The sequence below is a fragment of the Saimiri boliviensis genome, chromosome 11 (genome assembly GCF_048565385.1).
Source record: "Saimiri boliviensis isolate mSaiBol1 chromosome 11, mSaiBol1.pri, whole genome shotgun sequence".
NCBI lineage: Eukaryota > Metazoa > Chordata > Mammalia > Primates > Cebidae > Saimiri > Saimiri boliviensis.
The window spans coordinates 21834189-21860229 of NC_133459.1; the positions used below are offsets into that span (position 1 = coordinate 21834189).

The window sequence follows — 26041 nt, forward strand, 5'->3', positions numbered from 1 at the left end:
CCATTCTGGAAGCTGTGGAAATAGCCCAGATGGGAAGAGACAGAGCCAGGGCTGATCACATTCTAGATCTGGGTGCTGTGAATTTTTCAGCACCTTAACGGTGAGATTGCAGCCATGGTGGCAAGAGGCTGTTTCTTGGAGGGACATCCACCGGGCAATCATGTGTCCCTGGCAACGGTCAGGACAGCCCCTGACACCCCACCTGGGGGGACCGATCCACAGTCGGTAATGAGCTTTAGAAAGCACGATAAAGACAAGATGCCCAGAGTTGCAGTTTAATGTTTAATGCCCAGTTATCTCAATACAAGGAGGTTTATGTGGTGCTCATCAAGACAGGACCAGGGTGAAACCAGGCCTGAGGGAAATGACCTGCATGAGTCCCAGCACGGGACCACGTTCTCTCAGGTCCAGCTCACCCTTGAAAAGTGCCACAGGCAAGGTTCTTCAGGTCACCTAGGAGCCAGCAGGCTGGTCGGGCTTGTGGCCATCACAGTCACTAAGGGTCCTTGTGGGAGAATAGGGTTCTGGGACCTCAAGATACAATGACAAGAACCAGAAAGCTGCTTCCAAACAACCCCAAAAGGCTTTCACTTCACATACACTAGGCCACCCAACACCTGGATGCTGGTTCACCCAAACCCTTTCCCTAAAACTAAACACTGTGCAGAACGGAGGCTGAGAACACAAGGGGAGGGGGAAGTCAGAACCATCCCGAAGGGTTTTTTGAGCTTGACCACCTCCCTCTTCTCCCCTGCAGGCACACCAGCTGGTCCCATTATGGTGGAAAAGGGTCACCCTCTGGTCTGTTCTAACACCTTTAATGGGAAGGGAGTTAGGAACATGTCCCTGGCTTCAAGAAATCTCTGAATCTCTAACTCTACTGGATGATTTCCTGGAACCCTAAACTTTAGATGTCCCTGGGGACATGGGTGATTTTTGAGGGGCTGCAGTTTCCTGGAAGAAACTGTTTTCCTCAGAAAGAAACTGGCTTTTCTCCTACCCTAGTTTTAAAGTCTACCTGGTGCCTAAAGAAAATACTGCTCAGCTGGGCACGGTGGCTCAAGCCCGTAATCCCAGCACTTTGGGAGGCCGAGGTGGGTGGATCACGAGGTCAAGAGATCGAGACCATCCTGGTCAACATGGTGAAACCCCGTCTCTGCTAAAAATACAAAAAATTAACTGGGCGTGGTGGCATGTGCCTGTAATCCCAGCTACTCAGGAGGCTGAGGCAGGAGAATTGCCTGAACCCAGGAGGCAGAGGTTGCGGTAAGCTGAGATGGCGCCATTGCACTCCAGCCTGGGTAACGAGTGAAACTCCATCTCAAAAATAAAAAAAAAGAAAATACTGCTCAGGCTGGGCGCACTGACCCACGCCCATCATCCCAGCATATTGGGAGGCTGAGGTGGGCGGATCACTTGAGGTCAGGAGTTCAAGATCAGCCTGGCTAACATGGCAAAAACCTGTTTCGGCAAAAAATACAAATTTAGCTGGGCATGGTGGTGCATGCCTACAGTCCCAGCTACTGGGGAGGCTGAGGCAGAAGAATCGCTTGAACCTGGGAGGCGGAGGTTACAGTGAGCCAAGGTCAAGCCACTGCACTCCAGCCTGCGCAACAGAATGAGACTCCACCTCAAAAAAAAAAAAAAAAGAGAAAAAGAAAAAACGAAAAAAAAAAGACCACTCAAAATGATGAGTCCTGAAAGCACTCCGTGGAAGTTGGGAGACTTCAATAATCACTGGCAAGAACAGGGCATGAACTTGTGTCCTGCACTGAATCCAAGGCTTAGCCTGGGCAGTCTAGCCCCTTGGCTAGGTAAGGTGTGAAAAGGACAGCACGTGGCGGCGGGCAGTGGGGACAGAGACCGCTGCTCAGGACACAGGCCACAGCCTGAGGGCAGTTCCCCTGTCCAGCCCTATGGAGAGGTGTTTAGGGAATGAGCTTTAATTCCAGACTTCAGCATTAAACTCATTCCCATGGATCCTACAGGCCTCTTCTCCCTTTTCTCTGATGTAATTCTTGGGGCAAGTTCCAGACTGAGCCCAAGGCATGGGAGTCAAACACCTCTGACCTCAGAGATGGCACCTGGCTAAATGGCAGCCCAGTCGAGGGCAGAGCAAAGCAGCCCACTTACCCCAAATGAGATTCCATGCAGGGTCCCTGGGCCCTGGGCATGCTGGACTTTAAGGTGGGCTTCTGGGCTGGGCACGGTGGCTCATACCTGTAATCCTAGCACTTTGGGAGGCCAAGGTGGGAGAATCACAAAGTCAGGAGATCAAGACCATCCTGGTTAATACGGGAAAACCCTATCTCTACTAAAAATGAAAAGAAAAAAAAAAAAAAAAAAAAGGTAGCTGGGCATGGTGACACACGCCTGTAGTCCCAGCAACTTGGGAGGCTGAGACCAGAGAATTGCATAAACCCAGGAAGTGGAGGTTGCAGTGAGCCAAGATCACACCACTGCACTCCAGCCTGGGCAACAGAGCAAGATTCCGACTCAAAAAAAAAAAAAAAAGAAGAAGAAGGGCTTCTGATAAGACTTGTATTTAAGGGAGACCAAAAGTATTTCTGTAAAGTACAAAATTAGCCCTGCTTATAGAGTGGGGGCAGCTGTGACCTGCTGACTTCTCCTGGAAGCAGGCTAACTTGGGGTCCCAGGAATCTGAAGAAACGATGAAGCACAATTGTCTTCAACTGGGCATTAGATCACACTGGGCCATACCCTCAAATCATTCCCCCTCTCAAACTTCAGACATCAGTCAGCTCAGGAGCCATCCAACAAAACCAACTTCATATTTTAAACCAGCTTAATGCTACAAACTCTTTTTTTAAAAGTGCTGTCCAGCGGAGCCTCTGAGAAAACCTGGCTCCCTGAGGGGTGGGCAGTGGGCCTCTCAGACCAACCTGTGCCTCTCTCCAGGAGGCATGGCCTTGGTTCAGCCCAGAGCATCCACATCCCAAGGTGGGTGAGGGACAAGAGCAGCTCGGCTGCAGGGACAATGTGAGATGATTAAGCCTCTGGGGGAACAGGCTGAAGTCAAAAGACCCCCTCAGGACCCCAAAGAGGTGACATGAGTCCCTCTCCCCATTGGCTGCCAAGGCCTGGTCTGCCATGACAACCTCTCTGTCACCCCTTCAGCATACCAGGGAAAAAAGGGGTGAACAAGTCACCAAGCGCCAGTCACCTCTGTCCTTGGGGGTCTGAGTGAGCTCTAAGGGGTGGAGACGTCCTTAAAGAACCATCCCCTTCGATAAACCTGGTGGAAAAAATCCTCCCCGGGAAGCAGAGAATGATGCCAACGCTACATGGGGGGCGGACAGCATGCTTTTGGCAGTTTCTTCTTTTAATCTGACCCTTCTTTACGGTGGGGCTGCCTCTGCCTACCAAGTCCTTGGTGTGAAATGGCTCCTGGACCAGGGCAAGGCAGAATCTCTGAGGAAAGGTGCCTGCCACAGCCATGACAGCTGCCCCATGCTTCTGTCTGTTTTTCTCAGGAGCTTGTCTCTGCTGGACTATTTTTATACCCCAAGGGAAGGGAGAGGTAAGGACTTCCTCAGGAAAGGGGTCTCCTGAGCCGGCAGCTCCTGTTGCCACAGGAGCCTCAGTGCGACCTGCCCTGGGATGGCTCCCTGGAACCATCTCTGGGACAGAGGAGACCAGGAAGCCAAAGCCGGTGCCTCAGCTGGAGATGTGAGGCTGAGCAGGGGGCAGGGTGAAAGGGCAGGCAGGGGCTGTTTACTAGAATTAGGAGGCCTAAGTGCAATTATCGTCCTGGCAGACCGGACAGCCCCTCAGAGACCCAGCCCCGACCACTGTGGGGAAAGCAGGGACTTGGCCTGGGCCCCTCCCTTGGAAACCCAGACCTGCCCCAGAACACGGACAGCCATGGGCCTGATGGGCCTGTCTGCAGAGTTCACACTGAAACCCGGAATAACCTCCCTGCTAAAACTCAGGGGGACACACAAATACAACTCCGCCTGAAATAAATACAAAGGCATTAGGTGCTTCTTGGTTTGTCGAGGTAATTACCCCTCAAAAGGAGGTAGCAGGGCCTTTCCCCGGACTTGGCCATCTCACCTGCAGCCTTCTCGTGAGAAGTCAGAGGTCAGAAGACTGGATGGGCCTCCCCAGGCCCAGCTTCCACCGGGAAAGTGAGGACCCACCCTCTTATCCACACCGCGCCCGCACCACCCACATCTCCCTGCACAGCTTCTGCTGGCCAGGGCGGGGAAGGAGAGGAGACCCCATGGCCTGAGGGTAGCACCTAGTGTCCAATGTCCCTGTGCAGGCAGGGGACCTGTCAGCCTGTCTGCGAGGAGGTAGAGTCAGGGGCAGGCTGCTGGAGGCAGGCAGGGCCACTCAGTTAATCAACAGGTCCCCGAGGTCGTAGGAGTCGAAGAGGTCACTGATGCCCTCACCCGCCTCCAGGCCCCACAGGTAGTCATCCTGGTCCAAGGACGGTGAGAAGCTGATCAGAGGGGAGCTGCATGCCAGGGTTGGGGACAGGAATTGGTCCTCGGTCTGCTGCAGGAGTGGGTGCGGCAGCTCCAGCATGCTGTCAGTAGCCTCCAAGGGCACCAGGGATGGAGGCGGTGGGGCCTGCTGGGGGATCGGCGCTGGCGCTGGCACTGGAGACAAACAGACAAAGGTTATGCCTGGCTCTGGCGTCCAACCCTTAGCACACAAGAGCAGACTTCCGGTTCTCTGGATGACTGCACCCTTGTCCTCTCTCCTCAGCCTGGGGGGACTGTCCTGCTCTCAAAATCTACCTTCCAGCTTCTACACTCAGCCCTACCCCTTTTCGCTTTTTTTTTTTTTTTTTTGAGACAGGGACTCACTCTATCACCTAGGCTAGAGTACAGTGGTATGATCTTGGCTCACTGCAACCTCCGCATCCCAGAGTCAAGTGATTCTCCCACCTCAGCCTCCCAAGTAGCTGAGACTACAAGTGCGCATCACCATGCCCAGCTAATTTGCGTATTTTCAATAGAGATGGGTTTTCACCACGTTGGCCAGGTTGGTCTTGAACTCCTGACCTCAAGTGATCTGCCCACTTCGGCCTCCCAAAATGCTGGGATTACAGATGTGAACCACCGCACCTGCACTTCTCCGTTTCACTTTCAAGCCCCTTGGTCCTGAAATAATTTCTTTTTTCCTGTGTCATCTATTTCTCTCATTCTACCAGAACATTTCCATTCACACGTGGATATGCTCGAATAACTCATATCTTTAAAAAGCATTCTCCTCAAGGGACAGTCTTTTTAAGAAAGGATGAAGGGAAAACTGGATGTCCAATGGAAAAGAATGAAGTTGGATTCTTATCAATACCACATAAAAAAATTAATTTAAAATGGATCAAAGGGCCGGGCGCGGTGGCTCAAGCCTGTAATCCCAGCACTTTGGGAGGCCGAGGCGGGTGGATCACGAGGTCAAGAGATCGAGACCATCTTGGTCAACACGGTGAAACCCCGCCTCTACTAAAAATACAAAAAATTAGCTGGGCATGGTGGCACGTGCCTGTAATCCCAGCTATTCAGGAGGCTGAGGCAGGAGAATTGCCTGAACCCAGGAGGCGGAGGTTGCGGTGAGCCGAGATCGCGCCATTGCACTCCAGCCTGGGTAACAAGAGTGAAACTCCATCTCAAAAAAAAAAAAAAAAAAAAAAAAATGGATCAAAGATCTCAAACTAAAACCTAAAACTATAAATCTCTTAGAAGAAAACAGAGCAAAAACTTCGTGACATTAGATTTGGCAGTTATTTCTTGGATATGACAACAAAGGCATAAGCAACAAAAGAAAAAATAGACACTGGACTTCCATGAAAGTTAAAAAATATATATGCATTAAAAACCACTGTCAGAGGCCAGGCATGGTATGGTGGCTCATGCTTGTAATTCCAGCACTTTGGGAGGCTAAGGCGGGCAGATCACGAGGTCAGGAAATCAAGACCATCCTGGCGAACCCAGTGAAACCCCATCTGTACTAAAAATAGAAAAAAATTAGCCGGGCGTGGTGACACACACCTGTAGTCCCAGCAACTTGGGAGGCTGAAGCAGGAGAATCACTTGAACCCAGGAGGCAGAGGTTGCAGTGAGCTGAGATTGCGCCGCTGCACTCCAGCCTGGGTGACAGAGTGAGAGTCCATCTCAATAAATAAATAGATAAATAAAAATAGTGACGATGGTAAATTTTTGTGTTGTTGACTTTCCTCCCTACCACACACTAGTATGCCTGACCTCATCACCCTCTCCAATTCCTGGCCCGTTTTTCCACTCGTTGATGGAGAACGAGTGTGTTCCAATTACAGAAGCAGGCTTCAAAATGTGGATAACGAGAAACTTCTGTGAATTAAAAGAACTTGTTTTAACTCAATCCAAAGAAACTAAGAACTTTGAAAAAAGATTTGACGAAATGTTAACAAGAATACACAATTTAGAGAGGAATATAAGTGAATTGATGGAGCTGAAAAACACAATACAAGAACTTCGTGAAGTATGCACAAGTTTTAACAGCCGAATTGATCAAGCAGAAGAAAAGATATCAGAGGTCGAAGACCAACTCAATGAAATAAAACAAGAAGACAAGATTAGAGAAAAAGGATAAAAAGGAATGAGCAAAGTCTCCAAGAAATATGGGACTATGTGAAAAGACCTAATCTACGCTTGATAGGTGTGCCCGAATGTGACGAAGAGAATGAATCCAAGCTGGAAAATACGCTTCAGGACATTATTCAGGAAAATTTTCCCAACCTAGTAAGGCAGGCTAATATTCAACTCCAGGTAATACAGAGAACACCACAGAGATATTCCTCAAGAAGAGCAACTCCAAGGCACATAATCGTCAGATTCACCAGGGTTGAAATGAAGGAGAAAATACTAAGCAGCCAGAGAGAAAGGTCGGGTTACCCACAAAGGGAAGCCTATCAGACTCCCAGCAGATCTCTCAGCAGAAACCCTACAAGCCAGAAGAGAGTGGGGACCAATATTCAACATCCTTAAAGAAAAGAACTTTCAACCCAGAATTTCACATCCAGCCAAACTAAGCTTCACAAGTGAAGGAAAAATAAAGTTTTTTGTGAATAAGCAAGCACTCAGAGATTTCATCACCACCAGGCCTGCTTTACAAGAGCTTCTGAAAGAACCATTACACATAGAAAGGAACAAACAGTAACAGCCTTTCTAAAAAATACCAAAAAGAGGATCAATATAATGAAGAATTTACATCAACTAATGGGCAAAATAGCCAGCTAATATTAAATGGCAGTATTAAACTCACATATATTATTATTAATTCTAAATTTAAGTTGACTAAATCCCCCAATCCAAAGACAGACAGGCAATTTGAATAAAAAACTAAAACCCATCAGTATGCTGCATCCAGACCCATCTCACATTCAAGGATACACAAAGACTCCAAACAAGGGATGGAGAAGGATTTATCAACCAAACAGAGAGCAAAAATAAATAAATAAAAAGCAGAAGTTACAATTAAGCAAAAAAGATCAAAAGAAGCAAAGAAGGACATTATATAATGATAAAAGGATCAATGCAACAACAAGAAGAGCTAAAGATCCTAAATATATACGCACCCAATACAGGAATACGCAGACATACAAGACTTATAAAGGGACTTAGACTCCCACATAATAGTGGGAGACTTCGACATTAATATTAGACAGATCAATGAGACAGAAAATTAACAACGATATCCAGGACTTGAACTCAGATCTGGAACAAGTAAATGTAATTAACATTTATAGAACTCTCCACTTTAAATATACAAAATATACACTCTTATCAGTGCCACATCATATCAACTTAGAAGTTTAAACGAAACGTTGGTTGGCTCCTTGTTTGTTATTCTCTTCCCTCATTTTCTTTTATTTCTCCATTATTAAGGACAATTATAGGCATACCCATATTTAGATTGCATTCTAGCCCGGGCAGTAAGGCAATACCCCCATCCTCTCTCCCTCTTCCTCTTTCTCTTTCTTCCTCTTCTTTATTCTTTTTCTTATTAAAATAAATAAATAAATAAATAAAAAATAATAAAATAAAAATAAAAATAAAAATTGCTCCCATTTACCAAGGCTAATGGGGGAGGTGGCGGCACTGCCCTTGAGGCGAGGCGTTGTTCAGCCTCCTTGGACACTCAAAGGGCCCTGAGGGAGTCCGTGCTGCTATCCCTATTTACAGATGAGAAAACTGGGGCTCAAAGAAATCAATTAAACGTATATGAATTTAAAAAAAAAAAAAATCTGGCCGGGCGCAGTGGCTCACGCCTGTAATCCCAGCACTTTGGAAGGCCAAGGTGGGCGGATCACAAGGTCAAGAGATCAAGACCATCCTGGCCAACACAATGAAACCCCATCTCTACTAAAATACAAAAATTAGCTGGGTGTTATGGCATGTACCTGCAGTCCCAGCTACTCGAGAGGCTGAGGCAGAATTGCTTGAACCCAGGAGGCGGAGGTTTCAGTGAGCCAAGATCATGCCACTGCACTCCAGCCTGGCACCTGGCGAAAGAGTGAGACTGTGTCTCAAAAATAAATAAATAAATAAATAATATCTAAGGTTTATTTGGCACACTGCTGATGTTACAGTCAGAAGCTCGCTTGGGAGCGAGGAGCACGTCGGCTCAGACTCCAGCGCCTCTTCTCACCAGCCATGGAACCTCAGAACTCTGTTTCCTCATGTGGAAAAACAGGGACTCGCCTCAGTGAGTACTGGAAGCAGTAACTGATAAAACACATGTGAAAATCTCTACAAGTCAGACCTTGCTGATTCCTGCTATTGACCACGCCTAGAAATAGAATTGCCTTTTGGAATATCTGTCTTTCCACTGCACTCTGAATGGCTCTTACTGTTTTTTCTGTCTCTAAAACAGCACCAGGCCCGCCTCAGTAGATGCTCTTCACACAAGCTTTTTTTTTTTTTGATACGGAGTCTCGCTCTGTCACCAGGCTGGAGTGCAATGGTGTGATCTCAGCTCACTGCAACCTCTGCTTCCCAGGTTCAAGTACTTGATTGTTGTGCCTCAGCCTTCTGAGTAACTGGGATTACAGGCATGTGCCATCACGCCTGGCTAATTTTTGTATTTGTAGTAGAGACGGTGTTTCATCATGTTGGTCAGGCTGGTCTGGAACTTCTGGCCTCAAGTGATCTGCCTGCCTCAGCCTCCACAAGTGCTGGGATTACAGGTGTAAGCCACCATGCCTGGCCACATAAGCATTTTTTTAAAAAATCACATTGGGCGAGGTATAGAGGCTCATGCCTGTGATCTCAGCACTTCGGGAGGCCTAGGCAGATGAATCATGAGGTCAAGAGATTGAGATCGTCTTGGCCAACATGGTGAAACCCCATCTCTACTAAAAATACAAAAATTAGCTGGGTGTGGTGGTGTGTGCCTGTAGTCCCAGCTACTAGGGAAGCTGAGGCAAGAGAATTGCTTGAACCCGGGAGGTGGAGGTTGCAGTGAGGCAAGGTTGCAGATTGTGCCACTGCACTCTGGCCTGGCGACAGAGCAAGACTCCGTCTCAAAAAGAAAAAAAAAAAAAAGAATCACATTCATGCATGTCATCTCCTGTAACCCACTCAATATTCATGAGGAAATTTCAAGTGTCCCTATTTAAGAGGTGTGGGAACTGAGGCTTGGAGGGGTTAAAGTGACTCGCTCACAGTCACGATGTCGCTAAGAGGTGAAATACAGGCTCCCCATTTCAAATGCTGTGCTATCAGCTACATTTAGGTTTATCTCAGATTGTTCAGAGCCTGGAGAGATGTCAGAGGTGATGCTGTTCAAACCCCTTCCATTACAGATGAGGGATACTGAGGCTGAGGAGAACAGTTCCTCTGGTAATGAGGAACCAGGGCCAGGACTCAGGTCCCACGACTGCAGTAGCTTCTTCTTTTACATGGCCTCTGGCACTCAGATCTCAAAATGACACTACTTTAGGACACAGCATGGAACGTGTGTGTGTGTGTGTGTGTGTGTGTGTGTGTGCACGCACACCTTCAGGAAAACTTCCTCTTCTTTCTGTCAGCAGGGATGACACTATGAGGCCATGTGACAAGGGTTGGGGTGACAGCCATGAAGCCATGACATGAGAGCTGGCTTTTGAGCTGACCTCACCACTGATGGCTCAGTAAGCCTCTACTCCTCTCTGGGCCTCAGCATCTTGATTTGTAAAACTCAGGTAAAAACTTCACATCTAGCCCAGCGCAGTGGCTCATGCCTATAATCCCAGCACTTTGGGAAGCTGAGGCAGGTGGATCACCTGAGGTCAGGAGTTCAAGACCAGCTTGCCCAACATGGTGAAACCCTGTCTCTACTAAAAATACAAAAATTAGCCAGGCATGGTGGCACGCGCCTGTACTCCCAGCTCTCGGGAGGCTGAGGCAGGAGAATCTCTTGAACCTGGGAAGCAGACGTTACAGTGAGCCGAGATTATGCCACTGTACTCCAGCCTGGGTGACAGAGAGAGACTCCGTCTCAAAAGAAAAAAAACAACTTCACGCCCTTGTTTATACTCTGGGATCTGCCACCTCCACCCAAGGTCTCAGAGGACAACCAAAGTGAAGGTGGTTCTAGCTTCAGAGGGCTATGTGCATGCTGACAGCTGAGTGAGGAGGCACAGCAGGAGGAGGATGAACCAGAGGGTGGGGCATAAGTCTGGAATGGAAGATAGGCACTGGGGAGGTGCCCTGAGGGACAGATGGCTGGCACAAGGAGAAGCTCTGGTCTGGTCCCTGATGAGACCTGACAGACACAGAGAGATCACTAGAGAAGAGCTGGGAGGCTGGGATCTGGTCCCAGCAATGCCATCAACTTGCTGTGTGACCCTAGGAAAGCCACTTGCCCTCTCTGGGTCTCTGTTCATTCACGTGTAAAATCCCAGCACTTTGGGAGGCCGAGGCGGGTGGATCACAAGGTCGAGAGATCGAGACCAACCTGGTCAACATGGTGAAACCCCGTCTCTACTAAAAATACAAAGAAAATTAGCTGGGCATGGTGACGCGTGCCTGTAATCCCAGCTACTCAGGAGGCTGAGGCAGGAGAATTGCCTGAACCCAGGAGGCAGAGGTTGCAGTGAGCCGAGATCGCGCCATTGCACTCCAGCCTGGGTAACAAGAGTGAAACTCCGTCTCAAAAAAAAAAAGAGGGTCGAGTAATATGGGGACAGCAAACTTCTATAAAGAGCTGGAGCCTGTAATTCCAGCACTCTGGGAGGCTGAGGCACATGGATCACCTGAGATCAGGAGTTTGAGACCAGGCTGGCCAACATGGCGAAATCCTGTCTCTACTAAAAATTAAAAAGAAAAAAAATTGGCCAGGCATGGTGGCTCATGCCTGTAATCCCAGCACTTTGGGAAGCCGAGGTGGGCGGATCATGAGGTTAAGAGATCGAGACCATCCTGGCCAACATGGTGGAACCCCGTCTCTACTAAAAATACAAAAATTAGCTGCATGTGGTGGCATGCACCTGTCCCAGCTACTCAGGAGGCTGAAGCAGAAGAATCGCTTGAACCCAGGAGGTAGAAGTTGCAGTGAGCTGAGATCGCACTACTGCACTCCAGCCTGGAGACAGAGCGAGACTTCATCTCAAAAAAAAAAAAAATTGCCGGGCGCGGTGGCTCAAGCCTGTAATCCCAGCACTTTGGGAGGCCGAGGCGGGTGGATCACGAGGTCGAGAGATCAAGACCAACCTGGTCAACATGGTGAAACCCCGTCTCTACTAAAAATACAAAAAATTAGCTGGGCGTGGTGGTGCGTGCCTGTAATCCCAGCTACTCAGGAGGCTGAGGCAGGAGAATTGCCTGAACCCAGGAGGCGGAGGTTGCGGTGAGCCGAGATCGCGCCATTGCACTCCAGCCTGGGTAACAAGAGTGAAACTCCGTCTCAAAAAAAAAAAAAAAAAAAAAAAATTAGCTGGACATGGTAGTGGGCACCTGTAATCCCAGCTCCTTGGGAGGCTGAGGCAGGAGAATTGCTTGAACTCGGGAGGCGGAGGTTGTAGTAAGCCAAGATTGCTGCCATTGCACTCAGCCTGGGTAACAGAGTAAGAGTCTGTCTCAAAAAAAAAAAAAAGAGCTGGAAAGTATATGAGGCTTTGCGGGACACTTGCGGTCTCTGTCACACAGTTGCCTTCTTTTACTTTCTCCCACAACTCTTTAAAAATGTAAAACCATTCTTAGCTCATAGGTCATTAAGAGCAGGTCAGATTTGACCAGCAGGCAAGTTTATTAACCTCTGAGTTAGAGAAATGGATACAACCAGTGTACTGCAGAATCCCTCCAGGAAGCCTCTTCCACCAGCCCAGCTCCAGCTGTACCTTTGTTTAACCACTAGGGTTCTACTTAAAAGAATTCTGCTGCTAAGAAGACAAAAAGTGGCCGGGCGCGGTGGCTCACGCCTGTAATCCCAGCACTTTGGGAGGCCGAGGCGGGTGGATCACGAGGTCAAGAGATTGAGACCTGTAATCCCAGCACTTTGGAAGGCCGAGGCGGGTGGATCACGAGGTCAAGAGATCGAGACCATCCTGGTCAACATGGTGAAACCCCGTCTCTACTAAAAATACAAAAAAAATTAGCTGGGCATGGTGGTGCGTGCCTGTAATCCCAGCTACTCAGGAGGCTGAGGCAGGAGAATTGCCTGAACCCAGGAGGCGGAGGTTGCGGTGAGCCAAGATCGCGCCATTGCACTCCAGCCTGGGCAACAAGAGCGAAACTCCGTCTCAAAAAAAAAAAAAAAGAGAGATCGAGACCATCCTGGTCAACATCATGAAACCCCGTCTCTACTAAAAATACAAAAAATTAGGCCGGGCGCTGTGGCTCAAGCCTGTAATCCCAGCACTTTGGGAGGCCGAGGCGGGTGGATCGCGAGGTCAAGAGATCGAGACCATCCTGGTCAACATGGTGAAACCCCGTCTCTACTAAAAATACAAAAAACTAGCTGGGCGTGGTGGCGCGTGCCTGTAATCCCAGCTACTCAGGAGGCTGAGGCAGGAGAATTGCCTGAACCCAGGAGGCGGAGGTTGCGGTGAGCCAAGATCGCGCCATTGCACTCCAGCCTGGGTAACAAGAGCGAAAACTCCGTCTCAAAAACAAAAACAAAAACAAAAACAATTAGCTGGGCACGGTGGCGCTTGCCTGTAATCCCAGCTGCTCAGGAGGCTGAGGCAGGAGAACTGCCTGAACCCAGGAGGCGGAGGTTGCGGTGAGCCGAGATCGCGCCATTGCACTCCAGCCTGGGTAACAAGAGCGAAACTCCGCCTCAAAAAAAAAAAAAAAAAGACAAAAAGTGGAACACTGGCCTACACAGTCTTGAAGAATCCTATCAGTCTAACTGGATGCGTGATCCCAAGGAAAGGCAAAAACTGTTCTGGAGGAGGAGACTTTACAGGCTTCCATTTGTCCTCCTTTCAGACTCCTACCCTCTTTGGGAAGCTCTCAGGAACTCTGCTCCCTGGCAACTTCCCTGTACTACCTTCCATCAGCAGTAGCCAGCTGTTAGCCATACTGTCGACCTCCCAGCCAGAAGCCCCTTCTTTGATTTGTTCTGTGCCTTGTGGAGAGAACACTGGGCTGGGAGTGCATAGACCAAGGTTCAAGACACAGCTCTGCTGCCTCCCAGCTGGGAGACCTTGGGTAAGTCACAGCACCTCTATGCCTTCTTGCTTTTTAAAGGGCAAATTTTATTTTATTATTTTATTTTATTTTTGTTAGAGATGGAGTCTCAGTATGTTGTCCAGGCTAGTCTTGAACTCCTGGGCTCAAGTGATCCTCCCACCTCAGCTTCCCAGAGTGCTGGGATTATAGGTGGGAACCACTGTGCCCAGCCTATTTTTTTTTTAATTTTATTCTTATTTTTATTTTTGAGACAGGGTCTCCCTCTGTCGCCCAGGCTGTAGTGCAGTCACATGATCAGAGCGCACTGCAGCCTTAACCTCCATGGCTCAAGTGATCCTCCCATCTCAGCTCCCCGAATAGCTGGACTACAGGCACATGCCACCACACCTGGCTAATTTAAGATTTCTTTTATAGAGACAGGGTCTTTCCTATGTTGCCCAGGCTGCTCTTGAACTCCTGGCCTCAAATGATTCTCCTGCCCCAGCCTCCCAGAGTGCTGGGATTATAGGTGTGAGCTACCACACCTGACCATATTAACTTATTAATTCTCACAACAACCTAAGAGTTAGACAGTATTAATTACTATGACCAATTCACAGATGAGAAAAATTGAGGCCAAGAGAGGTTAAGTAACTTGCCCAAGGTCCCATAGCTGGTAAGTGGATGGGCTGGGATTCAAATCCAGGCCTTCTTAGCGAGGTTTTATAAAGCATTAAGTACAATGCACACATGTGGGGGAGAATGACTGCATCCTCAGCTGCTGGATAAAACAGGAAGTTTTCAACAAACATTGACGTAGAAGAGAAAACTAAGGTTGGTCGCTCCCCCCACCTCCTGTCCCTCTGGACGAGGGTCCTACCTGAGGATGCTGTGGGCTCCATGATGCTAGGGTCGGTGCTGCTGCTGGGCTGGGCAGAGTCAGGGCTGGGGCTGAGGGTAGAGGTAGAAGGCAGGGGCTCCTCAGAAGGACTGTCTGGCTCCTGCACCTCCTCTGGACACAGGTAGACTTCGATGGGCCCTTGGGTGCTCTTGAGATATATCTGCAGATTGTCCTGGAGGAAGAAGAAAAGCCAGGTCATGGCTCTGGGAAACCGGACGCTTACCTGTGGGTCAGTGTGTATGGACGGACACACATGGCTGCTGCTGCCCATGGGAGCAAGCTCAACCCCTGGGCTGGCACTGAGAACAGCTCCATCTGGCCTAGGGTGGACTTCGCTGTTTCTGCTGTCTTGCCCCAAAGCCCACTACTTTTAGGGGGGAACACCTTGATTTTCCTGTGGGAAATCACTCTTCTCCCACTCTCAGGTCATGTAGTTTTGGGGCAGAGGGGCAGCACCCTTCCCCAACCCCAGTGGGTGAGCTTGTGACACAGCCAGGAAATTTAGTGTGACATGATCGGTTCAGGGTGGCACATGGCTCGGCTCCTCAGGTGGATCCAACCAGCACTAGGCACAAGACTTTTGCTGGACTTGTGGGAAATGGAAGGCCTCTTCCCACTGGGGTTGCTGAGCTGGTATCCCATCACTTTGGAGGCCGAGGCAGGTGGATCACCTGAGGTTAGTTCAAGATCAGCCTGGCCAACGTGGTAAAACCCTATCTCCACTAAATACAAAAAGTAGCTGGGCGTGAAGGCCGCGTGCAGTGGCTCACTCCTGTAATCCTAGCACTTCAGGAGGCCAAGGCGGGTGGATTACCTGAAGTCATGAGTTCAAGACCAGCCTGACCAACATGGTGAAACCCCATGTCTACTAAAAACACAAAAATTAGCCAGGTGTGGTAGCAGGCGCCTGTAATCCCAGCTACTCTGGAGGCTGAGTCAGAAGAGTTGCTTGAACCCAGGAGGCAGAGGTTGCAGTGAGCCAAGATCGTGCCATTGCACTCTGGGCAACAGAGCGAGACTCCATCTCGAGGAGACTATCTCTGCCACCACAAGGAAAGAGCCCACCTGGGAATGGAGTCAGCACAGAGAAAAGTAGAGAGATGAAAAGCATGAGACAGACCTGAAGTCATAGTTTGAGCATCTACATCCAGCCTTGCCTGCCATCTCTGAATCTACCCCAGAACTTGTCACTTGGTTCCCACCACCCCAACCCACACCTCCGGCTTAAGCCAGTTGGACTTGACTTTCTGTTACGTATAACCAAGAGTCCTGATATTTGGCCTTCCCACCCTGCCTCTTCCCTATCACATAACCGCAACTTAAGCCACAACTGATGACATGCATGCCATCCTGGCACACGTCCGAGTCTCCATGCCTGTGCTCACAGAACTGCACCTAACAAAAACCCCATTCATAGGTTGGGCGCGGTGGCTCACGCCTGTAATCCCAGCACTTTGGGAGGTCGAAGTGGATGGATCGTGAGGTCAGGAATTCGAGACCAACCTGACCAACACAGTGAAACCCTGGCTCAACTAAAAATACGAAAATTTGCTGGGCGTGATGGTGTGGACCTGTAACCCCAGCTACTCAGGAGGCTGAGGCAAGAGAATCACTTAAGCATGGGAGGCAGAGGTTACAGTGAGCCTAGATCACGCCATTGCACTCCAGCCTGGGCAACAGAGTGAGACTCCATCTCAAAAACAAACAAAACCCTATTCATTCTTTTTTTTTTTTTTCGAGACAGAGTCTTGCTCTGTCACCAGGCACCAGGCTGGAGTGCAGTGGCACCATCTCGGTCACTGGAACCTCCGTCTCCTGGGTTCAAGCAATTCTCCTGCCTCAGCCTCCCGAGTAGCTGGGACTACAGGCACACGCCACCACACCCAGCTAATTTTTGTATTTTTAGTAGAGACAGGGTTTCACCATGTTGGCCAGGATGGTCTCGATCTTTTGACCTCCTGATCCGCCCACCTTGGCTTCCCAAAGTGCTGGGATTACAGGCGTGAGCCAACACACCCAACCCAAAACCCTATTCATTCTTTAAGATCTAGTTTAACTATCTCCATCTAGGATGCCCCTCTACCCTTTCTCTATGCTCCCAAAGCAACATCTTCAGTCTATAAATTGACCACATCTTTTTCCCACTAAGTCCTGAACTTCTCCAGGGGAGGAACCGGAACTTAATCATCTCCACAGCTCCAGTTCTTCCTTTAAACAAATTATTTCTTGAGCCCTTATCATATGCCAGACTCTGGGCAGGGGATACAAGGTAAGCAGAACTTTCTCTTGCGAAGCTTACACTCTAATAGATGAAGCAGAATGCAATTGTGTTATCATGCCAAATACACCTCAGTAAATGGAGATTAAAGGCAGTGTAAAAGCACAGGTGGTTATGAAGTCTGCAGGTAATCAGAGAAGGCTTCCTTGAGAAAGTGACATTTGAATTGAGACCTGTAGGATGAATAGCAATAAACCAGGCATAAAGAGAAGAGCATTTCAGTTGAGGAAACAGCATGTATGAAGGTCTTGCACGACTAGGTGCGGTGGTTCACACCTGTAATTCCAGCACTTTGGGAGGCCAAGATGGGCAAATCACGTCTGTGCCGGAGTTTGAGACCAGCCGAGACAACATGGCAAAACCTCATCTCTACAAAAAATACAAAAAATTAGCTATGCATGGTGGCACACACCTGTAGTCCCAGCTAATCAGGAGGGTGAGGTGGGAGGATGGCCTGAGCCCAGGAGGCAGAGGTTGCAGTGAGCTGAGATCATGCCATTGCACTCCAGCCTGGGAGACAGAGCAAGACCCTGTCTTAAAAAAAAAAAACCCGGGTGCAGTGGCTCATGCCTGCAATCCCAACACTCTGGAAGGCCAAGGTGAGTGGATCATGAGATCAGGAGTTCAAGACCAGACTAACCAACATGGTGAAACGTGTCTCTACTTAAAATTCAAAAATTAGCCAGGTGTGGTGGTATACGCCTGTAATCCCAGCTCTCAGGAGGCTGAGGCAGGAGAATCACTTGAACCTAGGAGGCGGAGGTTGCAGTGAGCTGAGATCACGCCATTGCATTCCAGTCTGGGCAAAAGAATGAGACTCCATCTCAAAAAATAAATAAAATGTAACAGAAGATCTCACACTACGAATGAGCTTAGTGCAATGGAGAAACTGCAGACAGATCAGTGTGGCCAAAACAAAGATAGATGAGACAACAGGGAGAATGAGGTTGGCAAGGTCAGCTGGGGTCAGAGCACCGAGGCCTCATAGGCAGTGCTAGGAATTTTGGTCTTCAACCTGGGAAAGCATGGTCAGCATGAAAGCATTGTCATGAGTACTGACATCATCATGTGTAGGCATGAGTGTGCATGTACACAGGAAGTCAGGGCTGGTGGGATGCAGAAAGAAACTAGGGACAGGCCACTACTCAGTCTCCCTTGCCCTCTCCAGCTTCTGCCATTTCTGCCCAAGCTTGAAGGCCACCAATATTGCCGTGGACACCAGAATGGGCCTGAGGAGCATGGGGCTAGGCAGTGCCAGGGACAGAGTCTGCAAAGCTGCCCGGAACCTGCCCTGGCAGGGCCCCTGACACTGCTCTTCACCAAATGCCTCCCCTCTCACCTCATTCCTGTCGGGCACTTCCAGTCTCGTCTGCGGAGGGGCCTTGACGGCAATCACTGTCTGCTCCTTAAAGTTGCTGACAGCACGGATATCCTGGTAAGTCACATAGGCCAGCGTAGGGCAGGAGGGTCAAGAAAAGTGACTGTCTGGTCAAAATTCAAACCCCAAGCCTGCCAGGAAACACCTTCATCATCCACTTCTCCTAAGCCTCTGAACATTACTTTCTCACTCCTTGTACAGCCTAGAAATAACTACAATCTGTAATCTGTCAATATCATAAGCTACCTTGGATCCCTTTAGAAAGCAAATGGGGATATAAATCATAAAAAAAAATGTTGCCTTATATCAGCTTTTTATGTAAAGGCTTGATCTCTCAAACTAGATCATTAACTCTGAGAAGGGAGGAAGACATGTTTTGTTTCTTTATATTTCCCGCAATGCCTAGCATCCTTCCAAAAATACAAGGTCAGATCCAAAACCAGTTAGAAATGAAATGATTTTGGAAAATGTATGAAAGACCCTGAGGTCCATGCTCTTTGACCTCATCATTTCAATTCTAGGAATCTGACCTAAAAAAACAAGTAAAATATGGGAAAACATTCTATAAATATTCTGCCAAGCGCAGTGCCTCATGCCTGTAATCCCAGCACGTTGGGAGGCTAGGCAGGTGGATCACTTGAGGTCAGGAGTTCAAGACCAGCCTGGTCAATGTGGTGAAACCCCATCTCCACTAAAAATACAAAAAGTACCTGGGCATGAAGGCCAAGTGTAGTGGCTCAGTCCTGTAATGCCAGAACTTCAGGAGGCTGAGGCGGGTGGATTACCTGAGGATATGAGTTCAAGACCAGTCTGACCAACATAGTGAAACCTCATCTCTATGTAAAATACAAAAATCAGCCAGGCGTGGTTGCAGGTACCTGTAATCTTAGCTACTTGGGAGGCTGAGGCAGGAGAATCACTTGAACCCAGGAGGTAGAAGATGCAGTGAGCCGAGATTATGCCACTGCATTCCATCCTGGGCAACAGAGTACAACTCCATCTCAAAAAAAAAAAAGGCCAGGTGCAGTGGCTCACACCTGTAATCCCAGCACTTTGGGAGGCCAAGGTGAGCAGATCACCTAAGGTCGGGAGTTCAGGCCCAGCCTGATCAACATGGAGAAATCCCATCTCTACTAAAAATACAAAATTAGCTGAGCATGGTGGCGAATGCCTGTAATCTCAGCTACTTGGGAGGCTGAAGCAGGAGAATTGCTTGAACCAGGGACGCGGAGGTTGCGGTCAGCCAAGATCACACCATAGCACTCCAGCCTGGACAGCAACAGTGAAACTCCATCTCAAAAAAACAAAAAACAAAAAACAAAAAACTATGTTCAGCAGGCACATGACTACATTACAACTATATTTAAATAACACACATTCTGTGTGCAGTTAAGGAACAATGGCTATGTTAAGGTGGCAGCTCATCATTTCTTTTCATTTTCCAGATTTAAAAAAATGTACTTGGCTTATTTCAATAATGAAAACATACCTTTAATATACTTGAGGCCAGGCATAGTGACTCATGCCTGTAATCTCAGCACTTTGGGAAGCTGAGGTGGGAGGACTGATTGAAGCCAAGAGTTAGAGACCAGCCTGGGCAGCAAAGCAAGACACTGTCTATACAAAAAATAAAAACTTAGCCAGGCATGGTGGCACACACTGCAGTTCTAGCTATTCGGGAGGCTATGATGGGAGGATCACTTGAACCCAGAAGTGTGAGGCTGTAGTGAGCTATGATCATGCGATTGTACTACAGCCTGAATGACAGAGTGAGCCCTTGCCTCTAAAAAAATAAATAAATAATTTTTAAAATAGACTTGAGAGGAAAAGCCCCCCAGGAAGGAAGAAACAGATGCTAGACCCTCATGGTAAGTTAATCCCTCTATGCGAGTACTGAATCAACTCAGGATAGATATAAACATGCAACAGGCTCCTGCTCCCTGACATCTTTCCCACAACCAAGGAGGATATCTCTTGTTGGCCTTGTCCTCAGTCAGGTGCTTAAAGCTCAGAGAGCAGCTCTGGATGAGCTGGTCCAGGACCTGCTCCCTGTTCATCAGCTCCTTCAGCTCCTGCCCCAGCTGTTGCTGCTTCCCAGGCCGGGTGGGGTCTTCAAACATTCCCCTGCCTCTGCAAACAGAGCAGCCCCCCGTGTCAGTCTCAGTTCACATCCAGAGACCCCAATCCCAGGGCTGCTGTGCAGAGATGCATGGGTGGTGTGGGTGAAACTCCAGAATAAGGCCATTCAAATAGTCTATGAGGGTGCTCCCCTGGGCTGTACAAATCGGTGGTCATGCCTGACTCTCAGGGAGCTACCAGGGATTGGAACTAGGGGCTTGGGGGTTGGGCTTGGGAGAAGAAACAAGTCAAGGCCTAAACTCCACTTTTGGGGGGGGCTCTGTTCATCCCTATGCCCCAACCTGCTCCAAATGGTAGGGAACTGTAGTAGCCTCAGTCCTGACTCCCCCGCCTGGGTCTTCTTAAGGTTTATGCCAGGGGCTGTAGGTTAGCTCTTTAAACCCTGTAGAAGTGGAGAAAGGAGGCTGGAGTACACCTAGCTCAGATCTGGAAGGAGTCTGGGATGCCCCTACTCAGCTCCCAGGGGTCTGCCCTAAGCTAGAAGTGGATATTGGGATCTCTGACTCAAGAGGAAGAACCTGGAGTCCCCTTTGGCCTTTACAGAAGTCATTCTCCATTCTGCCCACATCACGTTCTCCTATTACTTCAGCAGGTACACGGGGCTCTTCCCCACCATACATTGTATGGTCCCCACCATACACTGGCTCTACCTCCAGCAATAAGCCTATTGGATGTTGCTCTTGGTTCACCTAAGCCCTTGTGCCCATTGGATGTTGCTCTCCGCCCTACCCCTGCCACTCACACCCAGTGGCTATTGCCTCTGGCTCCGCCCACAGCCCAAGTACCCATTGGAGGGTACCATTGGACGGGCACTCACACCCACTGGATGTTGTTCTTGGCCTTCTTGCGGATGAGCTGGATGCCCTCTAGCACGTTGGTGATGTCATAGATGCGCCGCTTCTGCACGTCCAGCACCTCAGCGGCCCAGTTCAGGTCCAGGACCCCATCCTCCGACTCGCTCAGAAGGTAAATGAACTTCTTGGTGAGCAGCCCCAGCGAGGTGTCATATCGAGTCTTCTCCCCGGGAGATTTGGGGGCTGAGGAAGAAAGGGATCCAGTCACAGCTCAGGGAGTGCCATCCCAGGACCCTCGTCCATGGACCTAGGCTCATAAAGTACCATCTTTCACCACCCACTTTCCAGTTTACAAAGCATTGTGAGGCAGGGCACCCATTACCACCACTGTCCAGACAGAGAACCTAATACCTAAGAGAGAAGGTGACTTGCTTAAGGTCTCAAAGCCAGTGGGTATGTTGGAAGCCAAGTGTCCTGACTCCTGGTTCAAGGCACGTTTCCACCACAGCTTAGGGACGCCATACCACCACCCACAACTACTGTCACTGCTCTAAGTGCTTTCCACGTACTAACACATTTAAGCCTTACAACACCATATAAGGTTGCTGTACAATCATCCCCATTTTACTGATGAGAATATTGAGGCGGCCGGATGCGGTGGCTCACGCCTGTAATCCCAGCACTTCGGGAAGCCAAGGCAGGTGGATCACAAGGTCAAGAAATCGAGACCATTCTGGCCAACATGGTGAAACCCTGTTTCTACTAAAAATACAAAAATTAGCTGGTTGTGGTGGGACTCGCCTGCGGTCCCAGCTACTTAGGAGGCTGAGGCAGAAGAATCACTTGAACCCAGGAGGCGGAGGTTGCAGTGAGCCAAGATTGCACCACTGCAGTCCAGCCTGGCGACAAGACTCCATCTCAAAAAAAAAAAAGGAAAAAATCGATCTGAGCTGCAGTAGCATCATGGGGGAAAAAAAAAAAGAATATTGAGGCACAATTTAAGAATTTGCTCAGCTCACTCAGCTAGAAAGTGGCAAAGCTGGAATTCAAATCCAGACAATCTGGCTCCAGAGTTTTCCTTCTTAACCATTAACCTATCCTGCCACTTAAATGTCAGGAGTTTGGAATTAGAATAGGATAGGAATGATAAGCCTGGATTTAAGAACATTTTTATAGACACACACTGGCTGTTCCTTCCACGTGAATCCCAATGATTAACTGAGAAGAATCGGTGCTATAGCATCAAGTGGGGGAGGTTCATGAAAAAGGTCTCTTTCTCAATGAGGTTGATGTTGCAAGACCACATCTCAGCTGCAGCATCTGAAACCGAGAGGGGACTTTTGTAATCAAGTGACTTCCAAGTCATATAGCAAGTTAGTGGCCAATCTAGTAATTCTGGAACCTGAGTTTTGGAGAGTCTTAGGTTCCTCTGGAAGAGGACTAGTTATCATGAGTCTTAGGATCCTTCAGGACAGTGCTTTGGGCAGCCTTGACCAGTCAGTCAATGCAAACTTCCTTGCCATTCCTGATCTAGCTGTGCTTCCTTTTACACAAGACAACTAAGGTTTACAGGAATGACCTGTAAAACTAGTGTTCCTCCCAAACACAGTTGCTTAAACTCCCACTATAACCAGGAATTTTTTTTTTTTTTTTTTTTTTTTTTAAGAGATGGAGTCTCACTGTCTCCCAGACTGGAGTGCAGTGGCATGATCTCAGCTCATGGCAACTTCTGCCTCCCGGGTTCCAGTGATTCTCCTGCCTCAGCCTCCCAAGTAGCTAGGATTACAGGCGCTCACCACCACGCCCAGCTAGTTTTTGTATCTTTAGTATAGACAGTGTTTTGGCATGTTGGCCAGGCTGGTCTTGAACTCCTGACCTCAGGTGATCTGCCCACCTCGGCCTCCCAAAGTGGTGGGATTATAGGTGTGAACCACCGTGCCTGGCTTCTCCAGGATATTGACTGAAAATATCAAGAGGCAGCAACCCCCTCCAACTTAGCTTTAGGAAGGCACCACCTGGGCAACCTCTGGATCTGAAAAACCCGAGGTGGCACAGACTGGGTCAATCTGTACTTCCCTTCCCTTTGAATCACTTATTTAGCTCCTTGTCTGCACGTGGGAGAAAGACCTGGTTAGCCCCTGCTCCTCTGAGCTGGATTCTCTTAGAAAAGTTTACATTGACCTAAATATGAAAACTTTTTTTTTTTTGAGACGGAGTTTCGCTCTTATCACCCAGGCTGGAGTGCAATGGCGCGATCTCGGCTCACCGCAACCTCCGCCTCCTGGATTCAGGCAATTCTCCTGCCTCAGCCTCCTGAGTAGCTGGGATTACAGGCACGTGCCACCATGCCCAGCTAATGTTTTGTATTTTTAGTAGAGACGGGGTTTCACCATGTTGACCAGGATGGTCTCGATCTCTTGACCTCGTGATCCACCCGCCTCGGCCTCCCAAAGTGCTGGGATTACAGGTGTGAGCCACCGCGCCCGGCCTGAAAACTTTTTAAAAATAATAAATTCCCAAATAAAACACTGGTCATTGCATTTAGATCATGAGAGCAGTATATGGCATGGTAGAAGTGGTGCAAGACTGGCTAGTCATGGTGGCTGATGCCTGTAATCCCAGCACTTTGGGAGATTGAGGTGGGTGGATCACTTGAGGTCAGGAGTTCAAGACCAGCCTGGTCAATATGGTGAAACCACATCTCTACTAAAAATACAAAAATTAGTCAGGTATGGTGGCATGCCCCTGTAATCCCAGCTACTCAAGAGGCTGAGGTGGAAGAATTGCTTGAACCCCAGAGGTGGAGGTTGCAGGGAGCCAAGACGGCACTCCAGCCTGGGCAACAGAGTAAGACATGTCTAAAAACAAAAACAGGCCAGGCGTGGTGGCTCACGCCTGTAATCCAAGCACTTTGGAGGCCAAGGCAGGCAGATCACCTGAGGTCGGGAGTTTAAGACCAGCCTGACCAACATGGTATAAACCCCACCTATATAAAAAATAATAATAATTGCCGGGCACAGTGGCTCACGCCTGTAATCCCAGCACTTTGGGAGGCTGAGGCAGGTGGATCACGAGGTCAAGAGATCGAGACCATCCTGGTCAACATGGTGAAACCCCGTCTCTACTAAAAATACAAAAAAATTAGCTGGGCATGGTGGCGCATGCCTGTAGTCCCAGCTACTAGGAAGGCTGAGGCAGGAGAATTGCCCGAACCCAGGAGGCGGAGGTTGCAGTGAGCCGAGATCACGCCATTGCACTCCAGACTGGGTAACAAGAGCGAAACCCTGTCTCAAAAAAAAAAATAATAATAATAATAATAATAATTTAAAAAAAAACAACAACACTGAAGTAGTGCAAGACTTCCATGTCCAGGCTCTAGTCCTGACTCCACTCTGAAACCGTGAGCAAGTCACTCAAGCTCTCTGAATCTCAGTTGCCTGGTTAGTAAAGGGAGACAGGCCTACCTACCTGGTGGGATCAAGTGAGAAAATGCACAGGAAGCTTTTGTAAACTGGAAAGTGATCCAAATATGACTCCCAGTGATTAGGCAGGGCGCTGCCCTCTGCCCCTGCCCCACCCCACCCTACCCCTGAGGTTCCATTAGCACTGCTTACTTTTGGGGCTGGGGAGGCCATCCACTCTGATGAACTTCCCCTTGGAGGTTGGGACCTCAAGCACAGCGGGCCTCCCAATCCCCTCCAGATCCAGCTTCCTTTTGGCCTGGGAGAGAGGTGGGAGAGAGAGGCAGAGTTTGAGAATCAATCCTCCTGTAGCCTTTCCTGATGTGGGGCCAAAGTGATAAGGCCACTAGCAGCCACCTCTGTACCTCAGTTTACTGCCAGTCCTGGTGAAGCACTGCTGTCTTTGATAGGAAAATATCAATGACCTGAGAAGTGAGCTTTCAGAGGAAGTCTTGTTTTCTGAAGGGCAAATCAAACTCTCATCCTCTGGGGCCCAGGCACTTGAGACCCTACTAAAACCAGTCTGGCCAAAGGCTCAGGGTTCCTTAACCACAGGCCCCAAGTATGCCCCTACACCCGCTCCTCACCCCACCACACCCAGAGGATGATACTGGGAGGAAGCAGTGGGTGGGGCCTAAACCACATCAGGGTGGGGAAAGCCCCCCCCCAATACAGAAGCAGATGGCCCAGCCAGACTGAGTGCCCATCACAGTCCCACAGCTGGTCCTTATCAGGGTGGGGCTGGGCATCCGCCCAGACCCAGGAGACTTCCTGGCTCAGTGCCACACCCCAGGGAGGTGCCCACAGTGGGAAGCAGTGCAAACATCCCCACCCCCATGTTTGGGCTCCAGCTTGAGGGCCCCAGGGTCTCCTGAATAGACTGCATTTGCCATTCTTTCTTTGCCGAGAGGGGCAGACAATGAATCCTTCCCAAGTCTTAAGGACAAGCAGCTGAGGCCACCCCTCCCCCCTCCCCATTCTCCCTCTCTGTTCCCGCCAAGCTTGGGAAACACCTGCTGGGGAAATCAAACCACAGACCCATCTGCTCCTCTCCACCCTGTCACCACCCAGGCCCCAATTAGGCCCAGAGCTGCACTGCCCCGGAAAGGCCCTCTCTCCTGGTTAGGGCTGGGCAGGGGCAGGGCAGGGGCAGGACTGGGGCACTGGGACACTGGGATAGAGGTCAGAGACCCATGTTTGAAGCTCCAGCTCCTTCACAGGCTCACTGTATGACTTGGGGGAAAAGTTCCACATCCAGGAGCCTCAGTTTCCTCCTCTGTAAATGGGATCGAAAATGCCTGCCTCAAGGGGCTATTGTAAGGATTCAAGGAAGGCACCACCTGGGCAGCCTCTGGGTCTTAAAAACCTTGGAACAGGCGAATTAATCCCCCAGTCTCTTCCCTTTGAATCACTTAGCTCCCTGGCTAATGCATGCGGGAGAAACACCCTAGTTAGCCCCTGCTCCTTTAAATTCTGTAAAGTT

The 26041-nt window shown here is 49.1% G+C and overlaps 1 protein-coding gene across 1 annotated transcript in view; it reads right to left on the reverse strand.

Moving 5' to 3' along the window:
• Positions 1-259: 259 nt before the first annotated feature.
• Positions 260-26041, reverse strand: part of E2F2 (E2F transcription factor 2) — a 31517-nt gene continuing 5735 nt past the window's right edge. The window contains exons 2-7 of the mRNA XM_003934876.3: positions 24712-24817; positions 21121-21340; positions 20136-20294; positions 18126-18240; positions 14488-14680; positions 260-4628 (exon numbers count right to left, since the gene is read on the reverse strand). Of these exons, the coding sequence (XP_003934925.2) occupies positions 4360-4628; positions 14488-14680; positions 18126-18240; positions 20136-20294; positions 21121-21340; positions 24712-24817 (1062 nt within the window). The 3' untranslated portion in view covers positions 260-4359. The remainder of the gene's footprint in view (positions 4629-14487; positions 14681-18125; positions 18241-20135; positions 20295-21120; positions 21341-24711; positions 24818-26041) is intronic.